We start from the raw sequence: 27,935 nt of genomic DNA on the forward strand, positions 1-27,935 counted from the left end.
TAAGAGTGTAATTTAGAGATAAGAGTTAGAGACAAGACCTAAGGGCATGATTAAAGGTGTGACCAAAAGGCATGGCTTAGAAGTGAGACATATAAAAGGCGAGAGGCAGACAGGAGAATAGAGAACAATTTGGAGTAACAGAGATTCAGACACTAGGAGTAGGAGTAGACGTTAGACACTCGGAAGAGAACAGATTGAGTACAACTAGGAACTAGGAACTCAAGACTTGGGACTTGGACTAGGAAGAGAGACTGAAGAATAAACGGGATTGAAAACACACTCTGTCTGGTCTCCATTCTCGAGTCCGTCCTCACTCTCTCTCTTGTTGAAAACCCCGACCCCCAGACAGGAGCGGCAGCTTGGCCGGGATACATGGCTGCCAAGCCCGGAGAGAAGAGGGCCGCAATATTTAGGCCGCCCAAAGTGGGGCAGCCTGGGGCCTCAACAGGCTTGTCTACTGAGGAGAGCGGGTACTGTCTCTGTGGCTTTGCACTGTCTACCAAAGCCTCATGATGTGCATCTTGTAGCACGTCTTCAGGCCTCATGTAGCTCCAGGTACACAAGAGGCACACTGACACCTGCATGCTAATTGCAAAGAATGACGTCATCTCCTAGGCAGGACACTGAAGACGAAGCTTAGAAATCATAGAACGTGGCGCATGATTAGATGCCAAATGACTGATGGGCAACTCAGAGCAGGGAGAGATCCACTTGAGTTATGTAGGAGCTTCATGAAAGCGGATGAAACTGGAGCCGGATTTTGAAGGTGGTAGGATCAACAGCAGCTGTCTGAGACCCTGTTTAGATCTTCCTGCACATGCTCAGATGTCAGGCACAGCCTGCATGTGTGTCCCATACTCACACAGAAATCCTCTCTCATTCCTTTCTTGGATGAGTACTGAGAAGGAGAATTGGCCAGAATTTCTATCTCTAGAATAAGATCTTTCTTGCCAAATACACACCAGTCATTTCCTGCCCATTCCACCACAATGCCCTGAGCAGTAATGTTACTCTGTCGAATTCTCTTAAGGCCATCTCCCAGCACCCTGAATTTGCTCCACCCAGAAACCTTCCAACAGGGAGGTCTTGACCAGCTATCACTTCCTAGGTTCGGGACCCATATGCTGTCAATCTTCTATGCTGCACGACGAGGCCATTGACTAATGTGTCCTTCTCATCCAAAACATCTTCATTTCCCCTCAACGTTTAAACCTCTCTCCACCATTTTATTTTGACAGAAGGAACAGGACAGTATATTTACTAGCCAAAGGCGGGATTATTATGGGAAAGATACAAAGAAAAAAATGTTGGCTCTTGGCTTTGAATTTGAAGAGACACATTTAGAATCCAAAGTTGAGGCTCTCGAAGAACAGAAAGGTTCCACCAAAGCTAATAGACAAGGAATAATGAACCACTGAATTGGAGTTTTAAAAGGGCAAATATTCTTTTATGGGGTTTGGGGGTAGAGATGGGTAGTGTTAAATCTTAAAGTGGGTCTCTTTAAAGCCTGTGTCAGGAAGCCTGGAATATCTAGGAGTGTGACTGCCTTTCTCAGGGGTTTGGGTTGGGACTGAGCGCCACAGTGAGCAGCTGAGTATTTTCTCTGATGGCTGCCAGCCACCCCGAGTTCCCACGGGTGGGTAAGGCACAGCAGTAAGGACTGGCCCCAGCAATGTCTACAATCTGGCCTCAACAATGCCAGCAATCTAGGCAGGATGTCCCAGTTACGGGAACAGACACGCTAGCGTGGTTCTTCATGTTCAGGGACCGGGTACAACATCTCTGCTTTCCCTCTGAAGCCTCTGAGAGCTAGGCTATGTCAGGGAGAGAGAGAAGGTATAGATAGGGATGAAGAGAAAAAAATAGGAAAGCATTGCCAACACAGCTGAGATGAAGGGTCATGAGACTGTGGACTTGCTAACTCGAATTACTTTGTTTGGGAAGAGAGACTGCTCATCTGATGAAAAGTAAGTTTCAAACTTTTTTTTTTTAATCTTAAAATGAGATTGACATTTACTAAAATGTTGTGGAGAGAGCTCCCCAGAACTCCAGATCCAGTTTCTCACTCACTGTGGGTTCGCTGTTAGTGACGAATACTCCAACATGCTATTCAGATTTACTCAGTTGAAATCTCAGGAATTCTTTTTGAGACCCATCAAGACCACTCCACTGAGCCGAATACGGTGGCACACATGGATTGTTCTGTACTTATACATTTAGTAAAAGTACTTAGGAGGCTGACGTAAGAGAATGGAGAGTTCAAGGCCAGCTTGGGCCTCAGACGGAAAACCTGTCAGAGGACAAAACAACACCTGCAAAGCACTACACAGCGATCTATGATTCTCACGGCAGGCTATGACTATTTATTTGCCTTCTCTCATTTTTGGTGACCTTGAAGGCTTGGGAGAGTGCTGGTGAGGTATTTTATAGAAAGTGTCTTATTCATAGGATGTTGTTATATTCATTTGGAGTTAGGAGTTATGGAGGGGAGTTGCAGTGAGGAACACTGCCATCCTTACCGTATCTAGTACACACTGTCATGGTGACTTACTGATTCTTCCGTTCACCTTGATCAATGGGGCTGGGGCAGGGTACTGTTTCTCTGTTAGAAGTTCCTTACCAGTTTTGTTCTCTTTGGAAAGTACTGTGTGCAGCCTGTATCTTGGGAGACAGGAGTTCCGCTCTGTCTCATTCAGGACACGGTCTCCACATAAATTATTGGTAATTCTTCTGTGCTTGTCTCTTCTACTCCATCTGCTTAACCATTTATATCAATATGGACTCAAAAATGTTTGCTTTTTGCTTATAATCAAACAATGCTGTATTTTCTTTCTGAAATTGTTCTAGCTTTGGCCATGAGGAGCTCTTCCGATTGTTTCCTATGTGTCTCCGACAATCTTTATCTCTGCTGGCTTTTTTCTTGGAAAACGATTTCCTTGCCTTCTAGCTCAACAGGGTGTTTCAGGCTCATGTTAAATATTTCCTGTCCCACTACCAGAATCACCCATCTCCCCCAAAGAGCCCGTGTTCCTTTAGTTGGAGCAAAGTATTAAAAACAAGATCCGAGGGCTGCAGAAATGCCCTGTCTATGGTAAAGTCCTTGCTCTACAAGCACGGGAACCTGAATTCAGATCCTCAGTTTTCCCAGTAAAAAGCTGGGTGCAGTAGCTTGTGCTTGTCATCTCAGCACTAGGGAGGCAGAGACGGGAGGATCCTTGAGTATTGCTAGTCAACTGTCTAACTAACCAAGGAGTTCTAGATTCAGTGAGAGACTCTGCTCCAAAAATTAAGGTGAGAAGTGAGTGACTGAGTTAGACACTGGGTACCTGCCTCCTGTAGTCATATGAACACAGACACAAAACAGGAGAGAGAGAGAGAGAGAGAGAGAGAGAGAGAGAGAGAGAGAGAGAGAGAGAATGAATCAAAACGCTAGGTGTGTGGGTTGTTACAAAAATGTTTCCAGGACCAATTAACTGACAGAGCAAGAAGATACAGGCATATGTACTATTATGCGATCTTAAATATATACACGCAGCTGTAGATCACACCTGTAGCACACACCTATAGCAAGATGAACTCAAATTCCTAAGGATGTCTTCAACCTTCATCCTGAACGAAACGAAGCCTACTTCCCTTGCTGGTTTAAGACTCCCAAGGGAAGAAGATCTGGTGGCCGCTTAATCATCGTTCTCCCGTTAAACATAGGTAGTGGTGTAGTTTGATGGAATTTGTTGATCTGTTTTCTCCTGCATTTGATCTTCAATTATCTGGCGCTTATTCCTTCACCGCATTCATTTTGCAGCCGTGACATAAAAGCAGAATTTGATATTTCACACATCTGATTTAACGTACATTTTCTTTAAAGGTCCCTTTCCTCTTGTCTCCCATGCCTCCATCATCTTTCCAATACATCTGAGGACCCAACACACTTGGGAGATGGGGATTCCCCGCAAGTCCCCCCTCCCTCGCGCCTTCTTTTTACCTACAAGGAGACCCGACTAGAGCAGATAATCTGTTTTCATCGCCTCTCTGCTCGTTCAACAATTATCGAGCCCCTTGTACGTGCCAGTGCCAGCGCTGCGCCTGCAAGGGCCACACCAGCTCTGTGCCCTGGTCACTCGGCCCCGTGGGTGACATAAATAATAATGAAAACGCTCCAGCGCTAGGATCGCTTGTAGTGCAGGCGCGAGAGTCCTGGCAGGGGGCGCAGTGCCGGGCCTGGAAGGCCAGTGTGGGTCGGTCACACTTGTTCCTGCTCCTCCCAGGTTTGGAGCAGCCCGGGAGGAGGAGACCTGGCCAGCTCCACGTTCCCAGAGCCACTCCATTCCACCCTCCGGGCTCCCAGGCGCGGCCCCGCCCCTCCATGGTCCCGCCCACAGCAGGCCCCGCCCACCAGCCGAGCCCACGCTCCGGCCTCTAACGAAGCTCTCCGGAAATTCCCGAAGCCCCTCTTTTTCCTTCCTCTCCTTTCCCTGCTCTCCCTTTCCTTTCACCCGGGCTCCCTCGGCCGTGATTTCTCCCTCCCCCTCCTTCCTTCCCCATCAGAAAGCAAGATGGAGGCTCGCTGCCGCCGCCGGCGTCCGTGATCGCCGAGCTTCGTCAGCCCCGGCCCCCGCCCTCGCGTGTCCGCGCCGCTGCCCGCGCCCCGGCCGGCCACGCCGAGGCCGTGGCTCCGCGCGCCCCGCCCCGCGCCAGGCTCGCGGCTCCCGGGCGGTGTCCTCGTCTATGTGGGCGCGCTCCTCGGGCCGAGCCGCCGCCGCCCGCCGCCCCGGGGCTGTGCGTCCGCGCGCCGGGCGCGGGCAGCTGGGTGCTCGGCGCCGCCAGGCCAGGCGCGGGCGGCTGGGTGCGCGGAGCTAGGGGCGCGGGGCCCGAGGCGGGCTCGTCCGCCGCCGAAGCCATGAGCGGCAGCAGCGGCGGTGCCACCGCCCCGGCCGCGTCCTCCGGCCCCGCGGCGGCGGCCAGCGCGGCGGGCTCCGGCTGCGGGGGCGGCGCCGGCGAGGGCGCTGAGGAGGCCGCCAAGGACCTGGCCGACATCGCGGCCTTCTTCCGATCCGGTGAGTACCGCGGTTACCCCGCGCGCTCGGCCGGCCCGGGCGCGCCCCGATCTCCGGCCGGGTACAGCCCTGCGCGCTCTCGTCCTTGTCGCCGCATCGGGGCTCTGCGATCCACCCCGGCGTGTCAGGTTACCCACGCCGCCCGTGTGCTGCGGCTCGTCCCAGGCGCCTTCACTCGCTTTCCCGGCACTCGCCCCTCGTGCCAGGCTAGACACCCCTCGGCCTCCCGCTGCAGCGGCCACGGCCCGGCGGGTAGGGGCGCCGGCTCTTTGTCTCTCGCTGGAGGGCCGAGGAGGCGGCGGCGGGGACGGCGTGGGCGGAGGCCGGTGTCCCGGAGGACGAGCTCACCGGGACCGGGGACAGCAGCTCTGCCCTGTGATAGCTTTTGGGCCGCTGGTAGCTGGACCCCCGACCCCATTATCAGCGAGTGTCCTGGCTCGGGGCTCTAGCCTGTCATCCAGCCTTGGCGTACGGTTCTGTGAAACGGGGCAGCCATCGCATCTCAGCCCATGGAACGGGGACGGTGGCCGAGCTGAGGCGGCGGTCGGGTCGAGCCATTGTCTCTGGGGGGGAGGCCCGGGAAGGACATCTGGGACCTTGGTGGCCCTGGGGAAGAGACGTGGAACCGGGGCTGGCGGGCACTGCGTGGGTGGCGTGGACCTGGAGGCAGTTCGGGGCAGCTCGGGGTCCGCTCAGGCGAGCCGGAGGTGGCCGAGGAGGAGGCTAGCCTGGAGCCCGGCGGGCGGGAGGGGCGCTGGTGTGCGGCGCAGGGGGCGTGACGGGGCGTCCCGGGGACCCCGGTAACGGCGCCTCCTCCAGGCCCGGCCCGGCCCAGATCCCGCGCGAGCCCGGCTCGCGTCCGCGCGTCCCTGCGTGCAGTCCGGTTTGCTTGCGCGTCCGGGAGGCGGCGGCGGGCAGCGGCGGCGGCCGGGGGCCTGCAGCTCGGAGAGCCGTCCCTGGCCGGCCAGGCTCGGGAGAGAGGATGCAGACTCCGCGCTGGAGAGCCGGAGACGGCGGCCCAGGTCAGGCTCCAGAGGGGCCGGCGGGAGGACCAGGGCGGTCGCGGGGAGGCTGTTCGCCCGCCTCTGGGAGGACGGCTGGGAGAGCCTCGGGGTCCGGTGAGCGGCCTGCACCGGGTGAGCGCGGGAGGGAGGCTGACGGCTCAGGTTCTCGGTGGCCTCTTTCAAAGTCAGCTCCCAAACTGGGAGACATCAGGACCGCAGTCCGGGTCATTAGGAGGTAGCAGTTGAAGCGACCAGCCTTGGGCGAGGCAGATAACTTCTGGGCCGTTAGATACCTGGTTTAGTTCTGTCTTCTTGATCTTTGTCTGGCAGGGTTATTTTTGATTCGTCTTAACCTATTGGTTATGACTAGAAGTGACACATGCCGTCTCGACGGTGTCAACTTGGGTTTAATGTGCTCTCTCCAGCACTCGATCTCCCGTGAGGTCCTTGCAGAAAGCTGAGGTTTAGAAAGACATCAGCTCCTTCAAATGAAAGCTTTAACAGTTTTTTTAAAAAATGTTTTATTTATTTTTTGGTGTGTGACTGGCTGGGTAGAGCAGAACTGAGAGCCACACTTCCTCCATGGCCAAAAGCCATCATTCTTTCTTTTTTCCATCACCTGTCAGAGAATAAATGGCTTTGTGCAGAATTCAGCTTCTCGATGTTAGAGAAAGGTTCTTGTGCCCTAGAGATGGATTTTTTTCCCCTTATGGCTTAATACTCAGTTCAGGAATGACTTCTTGGCCAAGATTCCCCAAAGACGGGCTGGTCTTGATTGCCTCTCCACTCCGTTCTCTCCTGGGTTGTTTTATTTCCTTTATCCCACTTCCAAAGTGACTTGATGAACTTCTTTTTTTAGTTGACTGATGGTCAGGAGCCAGTGCAGATTTTCAGTTGGCCTTAGAGCTGTCCCACGCCCCTTTTAGAAGTTCGTTCTCCACTTCCGGCAGCTCTGAATCTCTGCCCTAGATCTCGGTGGTTGGCATGTAGGCCAATGGCCTCCAGTAGAGGATACAAAGGGGCTGGTCAGTTTGAAGCATAGGCATCATGGTTTTAAGGGTGGCTTTGGTTGGAGACTTCATGGAAAGAGAGTAGTTAAGGTAGGAGACCTCCAGGAAAGATTTCATTGACTGAACAATGAGAATGAGTTGTCAAATCCATCTCTTCTGTTTTTAAGATGTGCAGACAGGGAAAATGCGTTCCCGTTGACTGGGAGGCACAGGTCAGGGTGTGAACATTCTCCAGGGGCTCTGCGCCTGGCCCTCGGAGCACTTTGTATTGCTTACCTTCCAGCCCTGCAGTTGTAGTTAATTGGTCCCCTCTTCTGTTTATTCCGTCCTTGCTTCTTTATTAAGCTTTGTTTTTGTGCCGTAGACTGAAAACTGGTACCCGTGGTTGGATGAAAGGGAAAAGGTTTCAGCTCAACAGAACTTTTTAACAGAACAGCTCAAAATAGAACTAGCTACTGTGTCACTCCCCCCATTGGTGGAGGTTCGTGTTCCAGAGAGGTTGCCACCTGCCAGCATTCGAAGGTGGGGCTGGGGACTGGATGTCTACCATGGAGGTTGGAGGAGATAGCCCTGGAGGAATGCACCTTTCTTCTATACTTTGTCGTTCCTTCAGAGCTGTGGATAACTACACATTTTTTTTCAGCTCTCTTTGTATCCAGGGCATCTTCTCCCTTTCCTCCAACCACGGGTACCAGTTTCAGTCTATGGCTCCAAAAATAAAGCTTAATGAAGAAGCAAGGAAGGAATAAACAGAAAAGGGGACAGAGTCACCCAGCACCCATCCCACTCAGATGCTCCCCTCTTCTGCTGCTGTTGCGTTCTCCACTAAACATTTTATTAAAGGAAATTCCTTATTCATTTTGGTAATCCTGAGCAACCATTCTTGGGCTTGGTCTGTAGTGGCAGACTGGTGCTGAACTGGATTGGCAGCCAGCAGGGTTTTTTGTTGTAGTTTTTGTTGTTGTTGTGATTATTGGTTTTTTGTCAGTGGAATTTGAACTTCACCTTTCTTTTGTTCAGAGTAGAACACTGAAAAAGATGAGGAAAATTTCAAAAACAAACCAAAACAAAGAGCTGCTGCAGGCTGGGGCTGGACCAGCATTTTTACAGATGAGGAGTCAGACTGACAGGGAGCTTGTGTGACTTTCTCCCAGAGTGCACCTGGGTGTAGATGGGATCCGGGCTGAGAAGCCTGACAGGACTCTGGTGCTCCTTCCCGGATGCCTCTCATGGCCAGGATGTTGCTTACATTAGTTCTCACCGCCCCTGGGACCAATCACTTTTATTGCCAATCTATTTTGGGTCCCTGTCCTTGTGGCAATAAATCATTCTTTCAGAGCTCTGTATTTAACCTTGCAAGACTGTGTGCGTGGAGGGGGGGCACTTACATAAATGCATTATTTTTAACCTGCCTGGCATGCTTTGGTTGGCGTTTAATGAATGTGTATGGAGAACAAAGGTTTGTGGTGTTTCTGAAGCCACCACGCTGGGTTTCTTTCTTACTAAGTCTTATTCCGGATGCCTCTCTGCAGCCCCTTGCTTTCCGAGGATGACATAAGTGTGTCAGCTTGTGAGGGGGCAACATGCATGCTTTTTATGCATTGATGCGATGGTTTTCATATGGAGTATGACAAAGCTTTTCTTTGCGTTTATTCTCTTAGTACCAATTAAGTGGCAGGCTCCAGACTTGGGTTCTAAAACTTGGAAGATGTGGTCATTCAAGTCCTAAACAGTGACTGTGTTCTGAAGTAGGTCCCTGGTACCTTCAGTATATTGAAAAGGAAAACTTGAAAAAAAAAAAAAAGTTGCATGCTAGTGTGTGTTGGTCGCTCCTTTTTAGGTGGCATGGCTAGCTGAGCTGTTTCAGAGGAAAGTAGGGAATCTTAAAAAAAAAAAACATGACATGAGGGCAGTAAAATCATCACTAACAGCAGCTTTCCACTGAGACATTAAAAACTCACTTATTGAGGTGGGATATTACTGTCTTTCTCCTCATTTGCAATTTAACTGTCTAAGATTCAAGTGAAAATTTAGCTGACGTTCTTAACTCTTTGAACTTTTTACCAAGATTTTTAAATGAAGTCTGTGGTGATGTTTAAAGTGAAAGGCATATTAACTGTGATTTTTAAAGGTATGATTAACAAAATACAGTTAAGATAGTTCTGAAAAGACTTTTTAAATGTTATGATGGATTTGGATAATGGTAAGAGGCAATGTATGAAGTTATTGACTTAAATAAACCATAGCTGATACTTATTTTATTTACTTTATTCCTGCACCAAAGAAAATAAAAGTTTCAATTTTATATTTTTGGCAGAATTCCAGAGGAAAAGTCAAATTTTTAATCAATAGCCACACTTACCTAGAAAAATCACTTGTGTTAATAGGAGTGAGCTGTGTCATGCTGTAAAAAAGCAGTAACAGTAACGGTGACCTCCCCAATTCTTCATCAGTTCTGTGGTGGGGTGGTCTGTGTTGCCTTGAGTGCATTATCGTGACAGGATGGCAGGCAGACAGGTCCTGTGTGGACAGTGAAGAAAGAAAGCATTTGAGTGGCAGTCCCCTTACCTTCCTATGGAAGGTCTTTCCTGCTTGAGTGTCCTTTCCCTCTTTCCTGCTTCTCTTGTCCTTTGCCCCATACTTGGAGAGCTAGCCGGTGATGGTGACGGTGACGAGCCATCTGCCTGGAGGACAGGTGGGCTTTGTATCTTCACTTTATTTAATCAGATGGGATGCAGTGGCCAGGAGGGGCCCACACAGCTGGAGCAAAACTGTGTGTTTTTTTTTTTTTTTTCAGAACAGTAACACAGGAATGACCAAAGGGAGCGTCTCAGTGACCACTGCAGAGCTGGCTGCTTTATCCTATTTTGGCATAGCCCCTGCCTGTGTCTCTGAATTGATAAAAAGCAGCCCAAGGCTGTAGGGGAAGACCCTACAGGCCTTGGTGTGTGGCTGTCACCTCTGTTTTCTGTCCCTGAGTTTTCCTGATCCCTGGTGTTAGATTCTCCTTCCTTTAGAGTAACCTTGTCTTAACCAACACCACCAAACCCCTCAGCTCCCTTCCAGCTTAAAGAGACCAGAATCTCTAGTAGGCTGTTCCAAGGTTGCGATGCTATTAACACTCACTCGCAGACCTTCTTCTCGGGAATCTCCCTCTTAGCATTTATGGTTAGTCTGTTAATGTTCAGTTTGAATTCTTAGTCCATAGTAGACACATTAAATTTCCTGCGTAATTGTGTTTTGACTTTAAGCTCCCCTTTCTATTCCCTACCCACGTAAGGAAGCCCCCTAAGATCCGAATAAGGAGCCTCCTGCTTTCTTGGGAAAGTTTATATTGCATGTCACAGGGAAAGGAGCTGGTGAGAGATGTTCACTTGGGGTGCAGCGAGTGGAGCTGCAGGAAGAGGGTGGCCTCTGGAATTGTCTCTGTCCTGAGACTTTGCCCCCTGTGGAGTGTTTAGTCTGATGGCCACATGTGCTGTGGAGGCCAAAGATCTTTTGTTGATAAGTGTACTTGACTTTTAGCTTACAGCCACACGTCCATGATTCTCTTGGGAGGGGATTACAAAGTCACCTACAGGCAAGTGCGATGTAATAAATACATCATGCTATTTGGTTTTTCTTGGGAAATAAAAGTTCCTTCCTGGGTTCCCATGAGGAGGGTGGCCTGGGGAAGCCATTTAGTATGTAAGAAGTAAGATTGGTGGCTAAGGCTCGACTCCCAGGTATTGCAATGCAGTAGTTAATGCAGTAGCTCTATTCTGCTGCTCTGAGTTTCCCGCTCTCATGACTTTCCCCGAAGCGCCTTGGTACTCCTGGCATTGAAGGCTGCTTTATCCCGTTTTGGCATAGCCCCTGCCTGTGTCTCTGAATTGATAAAAAGCAGCCTAAGGCTGTAGGGGAAGACCCTACAGGTCTTGGGATGTAAATCTAGGGATTTGGAGATGGGCTGTTCGTGTTTTCCTTTCTGTAGATCGTCCTCTTTGCAGCAACCTGTCTCACATTCTGATGAGGAGAAGGGAGAGATGGACGGCGGAAATCCAGGAGAGTTTTAGCAAACTGGAGCTCCTCTTGGTAATTCTGGTTTTGGGGATACAGAATTATATAGTTACTGTTCATGGAGAGAGGGAACCCTAGATGAGTTCTCTCTCTCTCTCTCTCTCTCTCTCTCTCTCTCTCTCTCTCTCTGTGTGTGTGTGTGTGTGTGTGTGTGTGTGTGTGTATGTCTGTCTGTCTGTGAGAGATAGAGACAGAGACAGAAATACAGAAACAGAGAGACAGAGAGGGGTGAGCTAGCCAGGGAGGGGATTCCTTATGCCATCACCATGTAATACATTGTAACGAGTCCTAGGGCTTTCTTCCTAACTTAGGGAAAGACCATTAACACCAGCGCTGCCCTCCAGGAAAAGCTGGTCATCTGTTAGTATTCTCATTCACTGGCCACTTGATGTTGCGATTTGCCAGGACCTGTGTAAGCTGTCTCATATATTCTTTCTCTTTTAAGCTCTGATCTCTTCTTCAGCATGTGGTGTGGGTTCTGGGTTACAGATGGCTCTGTCAGCTTCTTCTTCCTCAGTTCTCTCTTATAAAAACACCTGCTCCCTTTATTTCCCCAACCTCTGTTGGGAGAGTAAAGGGGCCTCACTGCATATACAGCATCCTGCCGAGTCTGAATTGTCATTTAAAATGTAAGACGTGGATTCTTGGGTGTTGATTGTCAAAGCTATAATTCAACAGTGTAGTACCAAATAAAAGTTGGGTGAAGGGTTCCATGATACAGCAAGTGTTTCCCAGTGCTGGTTTGGGCTCTGTAATTTAGTTTCTAAGTGAGGTGTGACAGCCATCTAGGTTTACTTGACTCATCTGTTGCAGACCGGGGTGGGGGTGGGGGGTGGCATGAGGGGGTGGGGGGGAGGCGGGAGTAGTCTTGACTGAAGTATTGCTCCCATGTCTTTGGCTGTCTGGCCTGGGTGTAAGTGCTGGGAAATATCTGTGGCTATAAATGCAATGTTGGCAGGATGGGCAGGGCAGGGCGGGGCAGGGCGAGCTAGCCAGGGAGGGGATTCCTTATTCCCTTACCATGTGATACATTGTAAGGAGTCCTAGGGTTTCCTTCCTAACTTAGGGGGAAAAATTCCCTAGCAGGGCCTTGGGAGGGCTGAGGGCTGGGGAGCATCTTTTGAAGTGGTGGCTTTCCTAAGTGGCCATGGGCGTCCTGGCTTGTCTGTTTCTGTTTTGTTCTCTCTGCTTCTTCCTGTGCTGATTTTCATGCTGCGTACAAGCAGAGGCTGTTGAGAGATAGTGGTAGGGGGAAGGCCACTTGTTTCTTCCCTTTAGTAAGACAAGTCTTAGGCATTTGTTTTGGGCTCCTCTACATGTGGGATCGGTTTTCCAGTCTTACTTCATCTGGTCTCCTTAGAGTTGACAGACAGCGTAATCCCAATTTTGACAATTAAAAGAACAGAATTGGGTGGGTGTTTAGTCTGAAATTGGGGGTTACTTTCAAACTATTATTATATTAAGTCTTTTATTTAAAAGTAACCAAGGTAATGCAAAGGGCAGATCTGCATCAGACTAATCAAATTGTAGCTTCACTGTTACTTTTGCCTCTTCAGGGTATTTAGTCAGCTGTGTCTTTACTGTTATATGCATGTAAAGTTACATTTATTTGGAAGGGAAAGAAACCAATTTGAGAAGTCAGAATTTATAGTCTGCAGAGAAGACGGCTTTCTCTGATTTGCTAGTTGTTGCCATTTTACTGTTTGTTTTGTCTGTCTCTGTGTGGATTTGGATACATCATTTCCCTTTTGATTCTGAACCATTTGAGGGCAAATGGTAGAAGTGATGATGGCCATTACTTGTAAATCAGGAGTTCTCAACCTGTGGGTCGTGACCCCTTTTGGGGGTGGAAGTGGTATATCAGATATCCTGCATATCATATATTGACATTATGATCCATAACCGGAGCAAAACTATAGTTATGAAGTAGCAACAAATAATTTTATGGTTGTGGTCACAGCATGAGGAACTGTATTAAAGGGTCGCAGCATTAGGAAAGTTGAGAACCGCTGCTCTAAATGGTTCCGTATGTGTTTCTAAGAGCAAGAAAATGCCCTGACATAATGATGAATATCAGGACATTATTGATACATTTTTGGAGACAGGATCTCATTAAGTAATTGAGTAGGCCCTGAATTTATGATCTTCTTGCTTTGGCCTCCCTAGTGCTGGGAGTATAGGCTTGTAGCACCATACTTTGTGAGTTCAATACCATCATATAAATCTACCAACTTGATATACTTTAATCCGTTGACAAAAAATACTTTTAATAATTAAGAAGAAAATGATGGTCCATGATCATTTAGGATCATACTGCATTTAGTTTTTATAGCTGTTTGGATGCTTTTAATAAGAACATCTCTTTAGTTTGTCTTCTCTGTTACCTTGATGTTACTGAATATTTGTTCTGGTGACCATCTGCCAGTTTGAGATATATGATTGATTCCTCATTAGATTCAGGCTATGGAGTTTTTGTCAGGAGAGCTTCCTGTAACAACACATCCACAAGCAATCCCACTGAATCCAGCTGCCCCACTACATCTAGCTGTCTAGTTGCCCACTGCCATCCAGCTGCCCCACTGCCATCCAGCTGCCCCACTGCCATCCAGTTGCCCCATTGCCATCCAGCTGCTACATTGCCATCTGGCTGCTACATTGATATCTGGCTGCCCCAATGCCATCCAGCTGCTCCACTGCCATCCAGCTGCCCCAGTGTGGTAGTGTCACTTTCATCACATGGTTCAGGTGGTAACTCCAGGTCTCTTTCCCTTTGTAATTACTTAGCATTTTGTGGGGAGATAATGTGAGGCTGTGCAAAACCCTCTTTCTTTCCCTTTTTCTGTTGGTTAGTGATGACGTCTCTTGTGGATCAATGTCTGAATTACTTATTACTTGATGTTTTGCCAAACAGTGGTTTTTCTAACACTATCCTCCTCTGTTGTTGTTTTTTCCACCACAGGAAGGCATTTTCCCTCATGTGTGATTAGCATGCCCTCATGAATGGCATCCTGTGCATTCTGTTAGTTACAGCCTTGCTGGCATTATCTTGATGCTCAAATTGTCCACAATTTGTGTAGCAGCTTCAGGCTGGATCCTCTATCTTTTGTGACTTGTCTCCATCATTTTATATTTTATTTTATTTTTAGCACTTGCTCACTTCGTGGCACAATAAATAGTTCAAGGATCGTCTTGTTTTTCCCTTGCCCCAGCCCAGGGATCAGCCATTACTGATTCATTTTAGTAGAATGGGCGCTAAGTGTGCTCACTGCCTGCAGAACCACTCAGTGGACTGAGCTCATGATTGTGTGTATAAATACTGCATAACCAAACACACACTTGATGTAATTACACAGTTGCATTCATCCACGGCTCTCTTTCTTCACTTAACTGAAAGAAAAACCATGTGTTGTACTCAGGCCTCCAGCTCACAAGGTGCTTCTTGCTGACTTCATGTTTGTGACTCTTGGATAGTGAAGATTCTGGCTTCCCTTACCTCTCATGCAGGAAGCAGTTTCAGAATGCTTGCCTCTATCAAAGTGACAGACAGATGTCCATCTTAAAGTTAAAAGTGTTGGTCCCAGTTCTGGTCAGCTTTTGTTCCATACAGAGCCTGGTTGGATAGTTATCCAAACAGACAAGCCATCCTTCAGCCCCAGAGGCTGCCAGACTGCACCTGCGGCTTGCTTTCCCATGCTGCTGCAGAACAAAGTTTGAAATAAGAAGTCTCCAAGAAGGAAAGAGAGCAGTTTCAAGTACATGTGGTTTATTAACATGATGAAGGTTTATCATCTTCATCTCTTTGTATGTTAGTTGCTAGAGGAAGGAAGGTATCAGTCAGGGTACCTGACCAGGTGTCTATCAGGATACCCGATGAGCTATCTGTGTAGAAGCTGCAGTGACTGTGAGCTAGATGAGGCTGGATTGGGCCCATCAGGTCTCAGGGCTCCAGTGCACGCTGTCACTTGAAGTAAGGAGCCATGGCTTGAAGGTGTTGCTTGCTGCGCTCCATTGATTTTTCCCCAGAGAATGCAGTGATACTTCTGGTTCAGGGCTTCTAGGAAAGATGGGAGTCTATGTGCATGCGTGCGCACACATGCACTCAGTTCTACAAATCATAAAACAGTGGGTCAGATTTTTGTGTTACTGGCAGAGTATTTGCTCTTCTGGTATTGCCTGTTTACTTGTTTAAGCACTAAATCATAATGTGGACTTTTGGATCCCGATTTGGGAAAACAGTGCTTAATTTTATATATTGTGTTCCACACTTTCTATAAATATTCTCATTGTTAAATTGTATTCTGGGAATTTTGACTACTGTACCTTCTGAAGTCCTTTATGTGGCTAAAACATTTTGTCACAAGAGGATGGTGGTTTCTTAACGCTTTGAGAGAGAGATTTTTGACATTTAGTAAGACCAGAGAGGAGAAGGTCACGGCCGAGGCAGGATGGTTGTTGCTAATGGGCAGACACTTTGGGCAATGGTTTTTGGGAGATGATGGAAATGTTTTGGAGTTAGAGACTGGTCATCATTTCACAGTAGTGTGAATACATGAAAACCACTGACTGTACTCTTTAAACGAGGGGAATTTTATAATACCTACATTACAAACCAGTGAAAGAAAGGGCCACCGATGGTAGACTCTCAAACGTCTTCAGTTTTGAGATGTTTTCTGTGGTCCCCTTCAAGGAATGCAGTGAGAATCTGGTGTCTGGAGGAGGAACTAGAGTTCGGAGGGTTCTTTCCACAGCCCTTGGGACAGACAGACCTGAGGTTACTGCTGGAAGAGTGGCTTCTAGGGAAGGTGAGCCAGAGTCCCGGGAAAGCTGCATTTCCTGGTGATAGTGTCCAGCAACATGGGTTGGGGGGATCACTATTTGGTGTGAGATTATGGGGCTGATCTGACCTTTGGTTGCAGTGTGGTAGCATATTTAGAACTTTGTTTTGTTTTGATTTGATTTGGGTTTGTTTGTTTGTTTGTTTGTTTGTTTTTGGAGACAGGGTTTCTTCTCTGTGTAGCCCTGGTTATCCTGGAACTCTGTAGACAGACTGGCCTCCAACTCAGAGATCCGCCTGCCTCTGGCTTCTGAGAGCTGGAATTAAAGGTGTGTGATGCATCAGTACTGCCCGGCTCATATTTAGGTTTTTGTAGACCATCTTGGACTCACTTTTTAGCAAGTTTCAAGTGAAACGAATTGAATTTCCTTCCTACTGATGGTCTCAGAACCGGCGAATTGGTTTTTTGGGTAGGGACGGGCATAGCTGATTGTGGTGAAACTGGCCATAGTTGGCTTCCCTGCAGAACTCTAGGGGAGTTGACAGGAGCAGCTTTCTGTTGTGTTTTTTCCTGCATAAAATGTGTCAGTCAGCGCTTTCCCCTAGTGCAGCTTGTGTACTGCACAGTGGCGTCCCCTTTGCTCACTAGTGAGGACCAAGATATGGAGTATTTGGTTAGATTCCAAAACAGAAACAATCAGTTTGTAGAGTGGCATGCCTCACACATGTATGTGTGCACAGACGCACACAGAGACACACATGTGCCCGTGCACATACACTCAGTGGCAAGACCTTTCCTTGTACTTGCTGTGGAGTTTAGTTGACATTCCTGTGCAGTGTTTTTAACTTCACTTGAAAGCACATATCTCAGAAGGAAGACAAGAATTTCTGAGGCTTTGACACTGCTTTTGGGCATAGTTCCTGAGAGAAGTGACCCTTCATGTCTTTGCAGTGCTCTGGAATTCTCTGTTCTGGTGGATACATCAGATGCACATAGAGCAGGTTGGGCATCCCCTGTGCAGAACCACTTAGCACAGGGCTGCCTATTGGGCAGTGACCTTCTTGGGACATGTGCTCTGTCATCTTTGTTTCATAGTCCCAAATGCCTAGCTTAGCATTAGTTAGCACTTGAAGTGGTTTTCATCTTCAAAGGACTTTATGGGCATTATTTAATATACATGACACTGTAATGAATGAGCTGTTTATCCCGAGTCGCGTCAGTATGCCGGTGCCATACAGCTGGAGAAGACAGAAAGAATGCTCTGTCCACTGGGAGTTTAGAGTCCAAGGAGGCAAGATGATCAGGCAGGTTGTCTTCTGGCCTCCTTTTCAAATGTGCTGGGAATAATGTAAAAATTAAAATTAAAGAGATGACCAGCGAGCACAGGCTGTGGAATTCAAGTTACCCTCAAGGTGAAAATGAATTTTGGGTTGTTCTTAAAATGACATAGCGCATTAGGTCTTGTTTCTCACAGATCCGTTGTTAGACGGGTGTCTTCCTCAGCTCTAGGCGAGGGCAGCCGTTTAGACCTGGCAGACATTGGTCTTGGCTTTTGCCCTGCTCATCTCCAATGCCTGTTTCAGAATGTGGCTTTACAGTGGAGATCACACGTGAGGGCTGGTGGGTTTCTGAGCTGCAGACCTCCTCAGGGGAAACTTGAGCTTGTGGCCCTGTCAGCACATCCTGCTCTATGTCCAGTACTTTTCCCCTGTGTTTGCTGGTCCTCCTCTGTGGTTTGCTTTCCTCACTTGATCTCCACACCTTTGCCTTTGGGAAGCTGTGCTTGTCCTTCCTGTGCTTGCTTCCTGTGGTCCATTGGCCTTGGCAAGGCAACTGTGTACAGCTATCTGTGTGCAGCCTCTGGCCCCTCTGGTTGTGATTATTCCTTCCCTCGTGAGTGTGAGCTGCCGAGGCCTCCTCAGATCTCACCGTAGCTCCCAGGAGAAGCACAGTGAGCAACTGCTGACTTATGCCCACGTTTCCTTAACCCAGACTAACACAGTCACCTGGACTTTATTTTTAAGACAAGGATGTCTTCGTCTCATACAGAGTTCTAGGATGATGCCTTGGAATCTGTATTTTGAAAAAGCCTCAAGGTAATCCAGATGTACATGTAGACAGGTCCTCTAAGGCATAGCTTAGATAGCTGTGGGTTCTGGGGAATCTATCCATCCAGTTATGTTATGATAAGAAATATCTGAGGCCGATGTTTATCAGGAAAGTATGTCTATTTACCTCATGGTTTTGGAGGCTGGAAGTTCAGGCTCTGGAGAAGGCCCCTGGCTGTCCCACATCTTGGAGGGTCCATGATGCGGAGAGCGCCTGCAGACAGTGGAAACCTCACGGCGTGACAGGAAGACAGAGTGACTCAAGGTTCAGGCTCATTCTGGACCGCTACGTCTTTACAAAAACAAACTCAGGGTCTCAGGAGAACTACCGAGGGCAGACCTTCTAGTGAACTGGGGACTTCTCACTGGGTCCCACCTCTTCAGGACCTGTCACTTCCCAGTGTGACCAACCACACTGAGGACCAAGGCACTAGCTGGTATATATCCATTAGAGACAACACATATCCACACTGTAGCTGGGACCCCAGCCGGTATTGAGTAAGGTGTGGAAAGTGCTCCCATTAGTGTGCCTGGAGCAAATGAAGAGCATGAGGTCAGCCACCATGAGGTCTGCATGCTTTGTGAAGGGAAAGGCACAGTTGGGCCCCCAACTAGGGAAGTTATAATGTTGTCAGAGATGTTGCACAGTACTGAAGGAGATGGAGCGATCATCGAACGGACGTCTTGCCATCTACAGTCTCCCAGCCCATATTCTTTATACTGACTCTCAGAGTTCTGCCAATGCCAGCTTTGTGTTCTTTTACTGTAGAGCAGACAGAGTTCACACTAAGATCAGAAATGCCTGGTATATGCCATAGACACGGTCACAAGTGGTGGTGATGGAGGGTGGGGGAGCCATTGAGGCATCTAGGAATGGCCTCTACAACTCTGCCCTTAGAATGCATATATAATTTGTATTTTTTTCAGTTTCCACTTTGTACGTTCTACACCATCTCTTGGTATTATTTTTGTGATGCTAAAGAATTAAACCCAGAATCTTGTGTAAGCATCCCACCACCAAGCTACATCTCTGCTCCTTTGCTTATTATTGTGAGAGTACCAGTCAGGCATGGAGATTCACAGACACACACAGACACATATGTATATCTGATAAATGTGTATGTGGATTTTGTTTTTAAGGTAAGATCTCAGTGTGTAGCTTTAATTACCTGCCTTGAAACCATTCTCCTGTATCAGTCTCCGAAGTGTTGGGCTTCTAGAACACTGTTGGCTTCTAGAACAACTGCTGGCTAGTCAGGGAGAATTTTATCTCCTGGTATGACAGAAACTGAAATTTGGTGTGAGAGGTTTGTTGGTGAAGGTGTACCATAGGACCATTTCAGGTTTAGACAGTGCTTTTACTGCCATAGTATTTTCATACATAATCAGCTGAATAAAGGGTATTTTTGGTGAGGCAGTCTCTGAGGTTTTTACCTTTTCTTTTCTGTCCTCGAGTGATGCACACCTCTAGAGGATTGTTCCTCTCCTTTAGAACAGTGGTCTTTCTGAGGGACACAGACCATCCATTCCATTGCTTCTTGTTTTCACCATGACCATAGAGAGCATCCGGAGAGGTGCTGAAAACACACCACACTAAGGAAATGACAATTACATTAATGGCACTTAAGAAAGCATTGTGTTTGAAGCTCTCTCTGGTCATTGTTAATAAAGTTGTAGATTCTTATGTGTCTAAAGCATTTAGAAATCTTTGAAGGTTTTCCTCTGTTCATTTTTTTGAGTTTGCCTATCATGCCAACAGTTATTACAGAAGGAACGGACAAGGACCTTTGCAGTCTCCAGCCTCCCTGCATTGCCTGTGTGTGCCTGTGTGTGCCCGTTGACTGCTCCTCTGCCCACAGGAGGACCTGTTGCTTATCAGAGAAAGTACTGTTTCTCTGCTGTAGGCTTCCCATCTTCTCAGCAGACTCACAGGCCAGTCAGCTGGCCTCTGTTGGGTACAGTAATTCTCTACAGTGACTCATTCAAGTGGCCTATGTCTTTTGACACTTTCATGTCAGTGGCAGATTGTTTTAAAGCATTATCACATGTCTCTGGGTGGCAGAGTGTATACTTCAGTCCTGAACTCTAGCTAGCATGTAAGAAGCCCTAGGTTTGAAACCTAGCATTATATAAAACCAGGGTTCAAGACTAGCCTGGGCTAAATAACAACAGAAATCACCACTGCCACCTCCACCTCCACCACCATCACCCAAACCAGCAAACTCATCTGGAAAGCAAACTTAACAGTGAGGCTCAGCCACTGGAGAGATAGAAGTATGGGGAAAAGCAACAGTTTCTTGGGGAACTGCCAGACACGTGGCAAGGTTGGCTCATCAGCCTGAGGACTTGACTGTGGCAGAAGGATTTAGTACCAGTCAGAATGAGGGAGAAGGAAGTGGTCCAGATGTTCAGATGACTCAGTTGAGAGGCCTTTTGTTGTTGTAAAGTTTGTTGTGTCTAGCTTTTTCTAAGACTACTTAAGGAACAGTCAAACCGGCCTCTCAGCCGACAAGGTCACAGTTACCTTTGCTCATCCTCTAGGCCGGCTGGTGTTGATAGGATTCACCTTTCCCCTCAGTCACACCTTGGATGTCAGCTACTCTATGTGAGAAATCCACATATGGGCTCCATATCCTGAAATAAAGGTGTCCATGTGCGTGTGGAGTGACTTAGAAAATCCCAGCAGCATGGAAGGGCCCTGAGGACTGTAGACAGGCACACACTACCGCAGGATGGATGGCCTTTCCATGGCGGTCTGTGTGTATTGCAGGAGTGAGGGCCCCTGGTTCCCAGAAAACACAGGGCTGTCTGAAGAAAGGTGGGTGACTCACAGTGGCGTCCACTACCTTGCTGCCCGCTTTAGCTTAGCCACCCTGCAGCCAGCATTTTCTCATTATATTTCCCCTGTTGTTGTCTGTTGTTCTTTCTCAGAGTTTCACCTATAAAGAGATTTTCCTCATTCAGGAGAGTGATTCACCCTCACGTCTCTCTGTCCTGCCCAGCAGTAAGCTTTTCCAAGAGCCCCTGGCCCTGTGAATAGCTGTCAGGAAACCCTCCTTGAGGTGTCATTCTTAGGCCTGTGTCTGGGCTTTCTGCCCCCAGAGGTGGCCATGCAGCAGAGAGCTGCCAGGGACTGCTGAAATCGCACACTCGCTCTAGCTCGCCGAATGTTGCTCTTCCCAGGATGGACCTTTTATTTTTGTCTACTGCTTCCTTTCTCCCGTGTTTTCTTCTCTCCACTCATGGCCAATCACAGAACATGGAGGCAGAGCTAGGGGTTTCCTTTGTAAATGCAGGAATTTAGGAGAGAGTCCTATAGAGCAATGATTGGCAACCTGTGGGTCACGACCCCCACAGGGGTTTCATATCAGATATCCTGCATATCAGATATTTACATTATAATTCATAACAGTAACAAAATTACAGTTATGAAGTGGCAATGAAATAATTTTATGATTGGGGGTTACCTCACTGTGAAGGACTGTTTTAAAGGATCTCAGCATTAGGAAGCCTGAGAACTACTGCCATAGAGTCTGATAGACTCTGTTTCAGCCCCTAACCACAGCCATAAACTGGGGGAGCGCTGCCCCCTTTCTCCTCTACTTGGGGTCTCTTCCACCCCCCCCAACTTGGCAGTCCCCTGACTGATGCTATTTGAACCTAACCTCTAACCAGTTTTATATAGTTTAAAATGTACATTTATGATGATTCTGGTAAACTTGGCTTAGCAAATAAACCTGATGGTCATTATTTCTTTGGAGTAATTTAGTCCCCTTTGTTAAACTATTATTTCTTGAACATAGTTTCGTCTCACCTTTGCTCGAGCACACATAATATCTCCCTGATATTTTATGTCCAAGCTGGAATTGTCATTGAGCTTGAATCTCCTCCCACTTGTGCCCCTTGTGCTTGGGACACAGTTGGTGCTTGTCACGTCTGTTGAACGAATGAGCAAGGAATGCCGTATCCCCAGTCTCGGGGGGCCAGTTTTCTTCCTGTTTGGGAGTCAGGTGTTCAGTGGTAACTACTGAGTCAGCAGACTTGGGCAGAAATCCCAGACGTTTTATGGTATAATGTCCTAATAATAATAATAATAATAATAATAATAATAATAATAATAATAATAAAAACTTGTCAGAGTGGGGGAGAAAGGAAGGGGGGGAGGGAGAATATGTTCTGGCAGATGAGGGGGGCAGCTGAGGGAAGGTCGTTGAAAGAGTGTCCCCTGCTTGATTGGCAGGGGCAGTGTGGACCTGTTGGTCTTGGATGGTAGATGCCCAAGGAGGCTCAGTCACAGTAAGTTGAGCATGAAGAAACCTCCACTGCCAGATTTCCTTAAGACTTGAGGTCTTGTTGCCTGTGGAAGTATTTTCAATGACCATGTCTTAGTGACCACAATAGCAGACAAGGAACTTTAGGGTACAGTGGCACTGGGCAGGTTCCCTGGGCTCTTTGAGAATATTTGTGCAGGAGTACGTTCTGTAAGTCAGCTGAGGGTGATCCAGGCCCTGTTCTGGCCTCCCCTTCTTTGCACTTCACTTCCATTTCTGGGACTTTTCCCCACTCCTCCTGTCTCCCTTGAGGTTTTATTTATGTCAGCCTCAGAGCAGGCCACAGGGCCCTTTAAAGTGATGCACGCAGATATCAGGCCAACCCAATTTTTTTTTTTTAATTTAAATAAGTAGGTCATGTTGTTTCTACTAAGTAGGATTTTAAGAACTCCTTAAAGAAAAGGTATTTTAAGAAGGGATGACAAGTATCTAGTTTCAATCTTGTTGATGAAACTTTCCAGGAGCACGGTGGTTTCTGGGAATGCCTCAATGATTGGGAGCAGCTATGGGATTACCGGGGGCTCCTGTGTCTACACCAGTAGGCCAAGTGGGAGGGCTGTGGTGGGCCTGGAAGGAGCACCTGATCCCTGGGAGCTGGTGACTTTGAACCTGCACAGCAAGGAAGTATTCTGTCAGCACTGTCTCTAAGGAGTGCGATGTGGACCTTTCTCCATGAACTATGAGCTTTTGCTGGTGAATAGAGAACAGCTTAATTCCTGCAAGTCTTCCTGAATAAGCCTTTTTGCTGTAGTCCTAATCATATAATACTAGTGTATTCAAGCCCTGGGGAATCAGAAAGGGAAGAAATCACGGTAGGATTTGTCACACAGTTCCCTAAAGAATGGGAATAGTTGCTGAAATAATCCTTGGAAACATTCTAGAATTCTAATATTTGTAAAATTGCAAAGAAGCCTGCTACCTGTAGAGACTGTTGCGCTCACAGGTGTAAACAGTCGTAACTCAGAGTAGCAAAATGCTTTATCTGATTCAAGGGCTAGGTCCTCAAATGTCCTATTGATGTATGGTTTACAGAGCAGAATGCAAGAAATACGCTTTCAGAAAAGTGTGTATAGTCTTCCAAGTCGGGGCTTCTCACACAGGTGAGTTCCTGACAGGTTCTCAACATAGACCATCTTTTAATTTAATTAGTTAATTTATTATTAATACTGCTTTTTTGGAGACATGGTCTTACTATGTAGCCAATTTACTATGAAGTACAAGATGGTCTCTGACTATCATCAATCTGCCTGCCTCTGCCTCCTCAAGGGCTGAGAGGAAAAGTGTGCATCACCACACCCCACACATCTTTTTAAAGTAGAACATTCTCTAATGGGTCCGAGTATTTTTTAAAATGTGTCTTGTTTTTAATTGTGTGTGTGTGTGTGTGCATATGTGTGTGTGGAGAAGCCTGAGGAGTCCAGAAGAGGGTGTTGGGTCTCTTAACTGGAGTTGCGAGTGCTATGAGTGGCCTAATGTGGGTGCTGGGAACTGAACTTGGGTCCTCTACAATAGTAGACTCAACTGCCAAGCCGTCTCTCTCATCTGGGTTGAGTATTTGTAACACAATATTAATTTTATGCTTGGCATAGAACTATTCATCTTTCCTTATGGTTAATTCAGGAGTGCCGTGTTTAATTATTGTAGACTTGCCAGCCGCCTTTGCATTATTGGGGTCTTGCGTTCTAGTGTTTTGTACATGTGTGCATATCCTTCTCTTCCTCTCGCCCTTTTTCCTGATGTTCACTTTGGTGGTAGGCGTCACGGTTTTGCTGTGTTTGCAGTTTGAAACCCTAAATGAATGTCACCACATGTGAGTATTGATCTTTGCTCCAGGGATAATGTACTGAAATATAGACGTGTTGGAAATGTCACCAGGAAACACAAGTCTGTCTGGAAGACCTCCTAGGGCATGCTTTATCCATTGGTTGGGGAAGAGCCATTTTAGAGGTAGCTTGCCACAACTTCCCAGCCTTGAAGTGATGGTCAGCCCTGAAGGCTGGCCAGCATGTGTGCTTTGCAGCCAGTATCCCCAGAGATCTACTCAGAGTTTAACTAACGTTAAACTCTACAGTTTGAGTTTTGCCTTTTAATTGTGTTATTTGAATGCATGGATTTGCTTTCCTGGCCTTTGCTTTGTGTAGAATTGGAGAGAGCTTTTAGATACCCCGGCTTGCTTGGGTTCCCCTCTTCCATGATAATCTCAGGGCACCATGTCTGCATAATTTGTTTCTCCTTTTTGATGAAAATTCCTCCCATTTTCATTCTTATATCAGCTTAGTTTTCTGATGCTGTGATAAGACACCAAGAACAAATGCAGCTTGGAGAGGAAAGGGTTCATTTCAGCTTATCACATCTTGATCACACCCATCCCAAAAGGAAGTCAGGGCAGAAACTCAGAAGCGTAAATCTGGAGGCAGGAGACCATGGAGGGTTACTGCTTCCTGGCTTGCGTTCCATGGCTTGCTCAGCCTGCTTTCTTCAGCACCCAGGACCACCTGTCCAGGGGTGGCACTGCCCATCATCAGTCCTCCCACATCTGTCATCAGTCAAGAAAATGCCCGCCTCAGGCTTGCCCACAGACCAACCTGGTGGGGATCATTTTGTCAGCTGAGGTTTCATGGTCTTCCCCCAGTGACTCTAGCTCATAGTAGGCTTACAGAAGACTAGCTGGTACATGTACTATATCCTTCTTCCTGCTGATTTTTTTTTTTTTACAGCTCAAGAGTTGTATTCTTTTATGACCTTTTTCCTTTTCACTGAATGTATCCAAGTCTCTTCCCCATGGGGTCCAGATTTTGTTCACAGTGAGTCAGTGAATGGAGTGTTTGAAAAGTGGGAACCTTAGGTTGGGTTGTGACTTCGCCTCTGAGTCTCGGAGAATAAAGTTGCCTTGTTTTATAAATTCTTATACATTGGTTTCTCTTGTGGGCAATTATCAAACCTTTGACATTCTTTTTATTACACCAAAGTGTTTGCCTCAGTCTCATAAAACACGTGGTGGAATGCAGTACGACTGGTTTGTTGTAATTCCAAGCAGTGGTGGGTAAGGAAAATGTTTCCAAGTGTAACTGTAATTTCTTTATTGGATTTATCCTGACTATTTATTTATTTATTTATTTATTTATTTGAAAGAGGACCACCTACTAGTAGATTCAGATCTACCTTTGGAAATTTGAAAGTTATTTTAGAATTAACTTGAAAATATCTGCAAGTTGCTAATATTTGGATAATACAGTCATACTGAAACGAAGACCAGGTTTTGGTAATTAAAACATTTAAGGAAGGGTTTATTATTCAAAGCTCAAGGTGGACAGTTTTCACAAAGCAGGAAGCTATTTTGAGAATCAGGGCTTAAGTGATATAACAGAAATTAGGCAATGCTTTTGAACCAGACTGGCAAGCATGGTGCACCTAGGTACCTTAGGAATGATCTGTGGAGTTCAGCTGTAGTCTAGGAGCGAGTATTCCATGTGTTAGAGAGACAGATGGACTTTCTGTCTTTGTAACATGTCCTTGGAGGCTTTTGTTTTGTTTCATATTAGACATGGAAAAGTTGAGAACACTAGTTCTTTGCAATGTTTATAACATAAATAATATTCAGCTTCTTTCTTTCTTGTTTGGGTAATTTATGATGAGGAACTTTTGGTTTTGTTTGCAAGTTTTCAGTTATTTTGATTTTCATCTTTAACTTTACACCATTATTCTTTGATTTAGTTATTAATTAAACAGTCTTTGATGGTCATTCATTTAAGGCATCTAGTGAGCACAGAGTATATGCTAAATAGTCAATAAAACAAAGACATCTAGTAAAGTTGGTTTGCAGCCCTTGAAATGAAATGTCATATTGTGTGTGTGTAGTTATTTCTTATGTATATGAGTATTTTGCCTACATGGATTTTTGTATATCGCATACATGTCTGGTGTCTGTGGAGGCTAGAAGAGGACATCCAATTTCTAGGATATTTGGGAGCTGCTATGAGGGTACTGGAACTCAAACTTGGGTCCTCTAGAAGAGCAGTCAGTGCTCTTAAACTCTGAGCCACCTCTCCAGTCTCCAAAAAAAATTTATCACCTTCTTCAACTAGCTGCATTAAAATAATTAAAATGAAATTTAGGTACAAGCCATTTACAAAGTAACACATAATTTCATGGTGATACTGATGAAGATGATTGTCAGTGGTGAGGATTGTTGAGACTTGGCTGTCAGCATCCCAATCTTAAATGGTACCCAATGCTTCCCTAGACTCAGATAACATGAGATTGCTTTGGGGTAAGGATTCAAAGTTGTAGAAACCTATGGTATTAGTGATACAAAGAACATTCTGAAAGCACAACAACCTGGTGTTGCCCAAGAAAACAACGAATTCATTTGATTATTATTACTTCAATGAACATGACCATAATGAAAGGACCAGTTTATATCTAGCAAAAATTATATACACAGCAAATTACCATAGTGTTGTAAAAAAACAAACAGACAAAATATTGCTATTATAAAGTGATCAGTAAGATTACAAGGAAACCTTGCTGGTGTTGCCTCTCATTGTGACCCCAAGGAATCTCTGCCTTTGAGCAAAACTTACAGGACTGTAGTGTTCCAAAGACTCTATAATTGAACATTTTAGGGAAGGCTAGCTGCCATAAGCTAGCTAACTCCAAACTGTGGGGACAGGAGATACAGGCAGGGATAACCAGCTGGGGTGCCAAAGCTGGAATTACTGCAGAGATGCAGCCCGCTGCTGTAGCAGGAGTTTTTAGTAGGCTACTAAGTAACTGTTTCAAGCATGGCTGTTTTAAAGGGCTACATCATTGAAGTTTCTGGGTTTGCTGTTGCTACTGCTTGGGTAGTTTTTAGATTTGAGCTTCTCCTATTAAAAGATTGGGGAGTGAGATGAGGAGAGAGAAAGCAAGGTGACCATCATTAGGTTTTGAACAAATGTGCAGCCAAGTAGCATTCAAACATTTGTTTTTTAAAGATTAAGAAGTAGGAAATGAAAAACACTCACAAATAGCAATGCCTGGACAAATCTAGCAACTTGCTTTAAACTGAGCTAAAAATTACAAAGTCATTAAATTCACTGTCATACCCAGTGACAGGGACCCTGTTGTCTTGGACACAAAGGCTCCTGTCTTCTGAGTGACAGTCACCCTCAAGTGGCAGTCAGGGTTGACCAGCATGCAAAATGAAGCCTTTCTACTGCAGAACTGGATTAATGGAGTGAGGCACTTAACAATGGCTGAGTAAGCCACCACACAGCCAGGCAAAACCCGCTTGTGCTTGCAGTGAGGAGTCACAGTGTCAGTGTTGTGACTAGGCAGTGAAGTGCAGCACGGCGTCACTGCTGCTTGTTAAAGGCCATTGGGTTCAGTTAGGCTGCTGGAGCGCAGAGTGGGGCAGCAGGAGTGGTGAGATCTCCTTCTAGAAAAGAGATACATACGCCTTGTGGGAGAAAGTATGGATTCACAGGTCACATCAGTGTATAGAGCATGGAGGCAGGCATTGCAGCTGTGGTACTTCTAGAGGAACCAAGAGTGGACTCCAGAAGAGCTTTTTATCAACTGAAGATGTCCTAAAATGATCTAAACGTTCCTAA

The 27,935-nt window shown here is 46.6% G+C and overlaps 1 protein-coding gene across 3 annotated transcripts in view; it reads left to right on the forward strand.

Annotated features, from left to right (window-relative positions):
* The first annotated feature begins 4,882 nt into the window (after positions 1–4,882).
* Trio (trio Rho guanine nucleotide exchange factor) overlaps positions 4,883–27,935 on the forward strand; it is a 289,368-nt gene continuing 266,315 nt past the window's right edge. For 2 of the 3 annotated variants that reach the window (XM_034523627.2, XM_076916395.1), the window contains exon 1: positions 4,883–5,054. In XM_034523627.2, coding sequence (XP_034379518.2) covers positions 4,898–5,054 — 157 coding nt within the window. In that variant the 5' untranslated portion in view covers positions 4,883–4,897. Of the gene's footprint in view, positions 5,055–6,021; positions 6,077–27,935 lie in introns of those variants that run through there. The other variant, XM_076916394.1, reaches the window with a different exon arrangement.

The sequence above is a fragment of the Arvicanthis niloticus genome, chromosome 19 (genome assembly GCF_011762505.2).
Source record: "Arvicanthis niloticus isolate mArvNil1 chromosome 19, mArvNil1.pat.X, whole genome shotgun sequence".
Lineage (NCBI taxonomy): Eukaryota > Metazoa > Chordata > Mammalia > Rodentia > Muridae > Arvicanthis > Arvicanthis niloticus.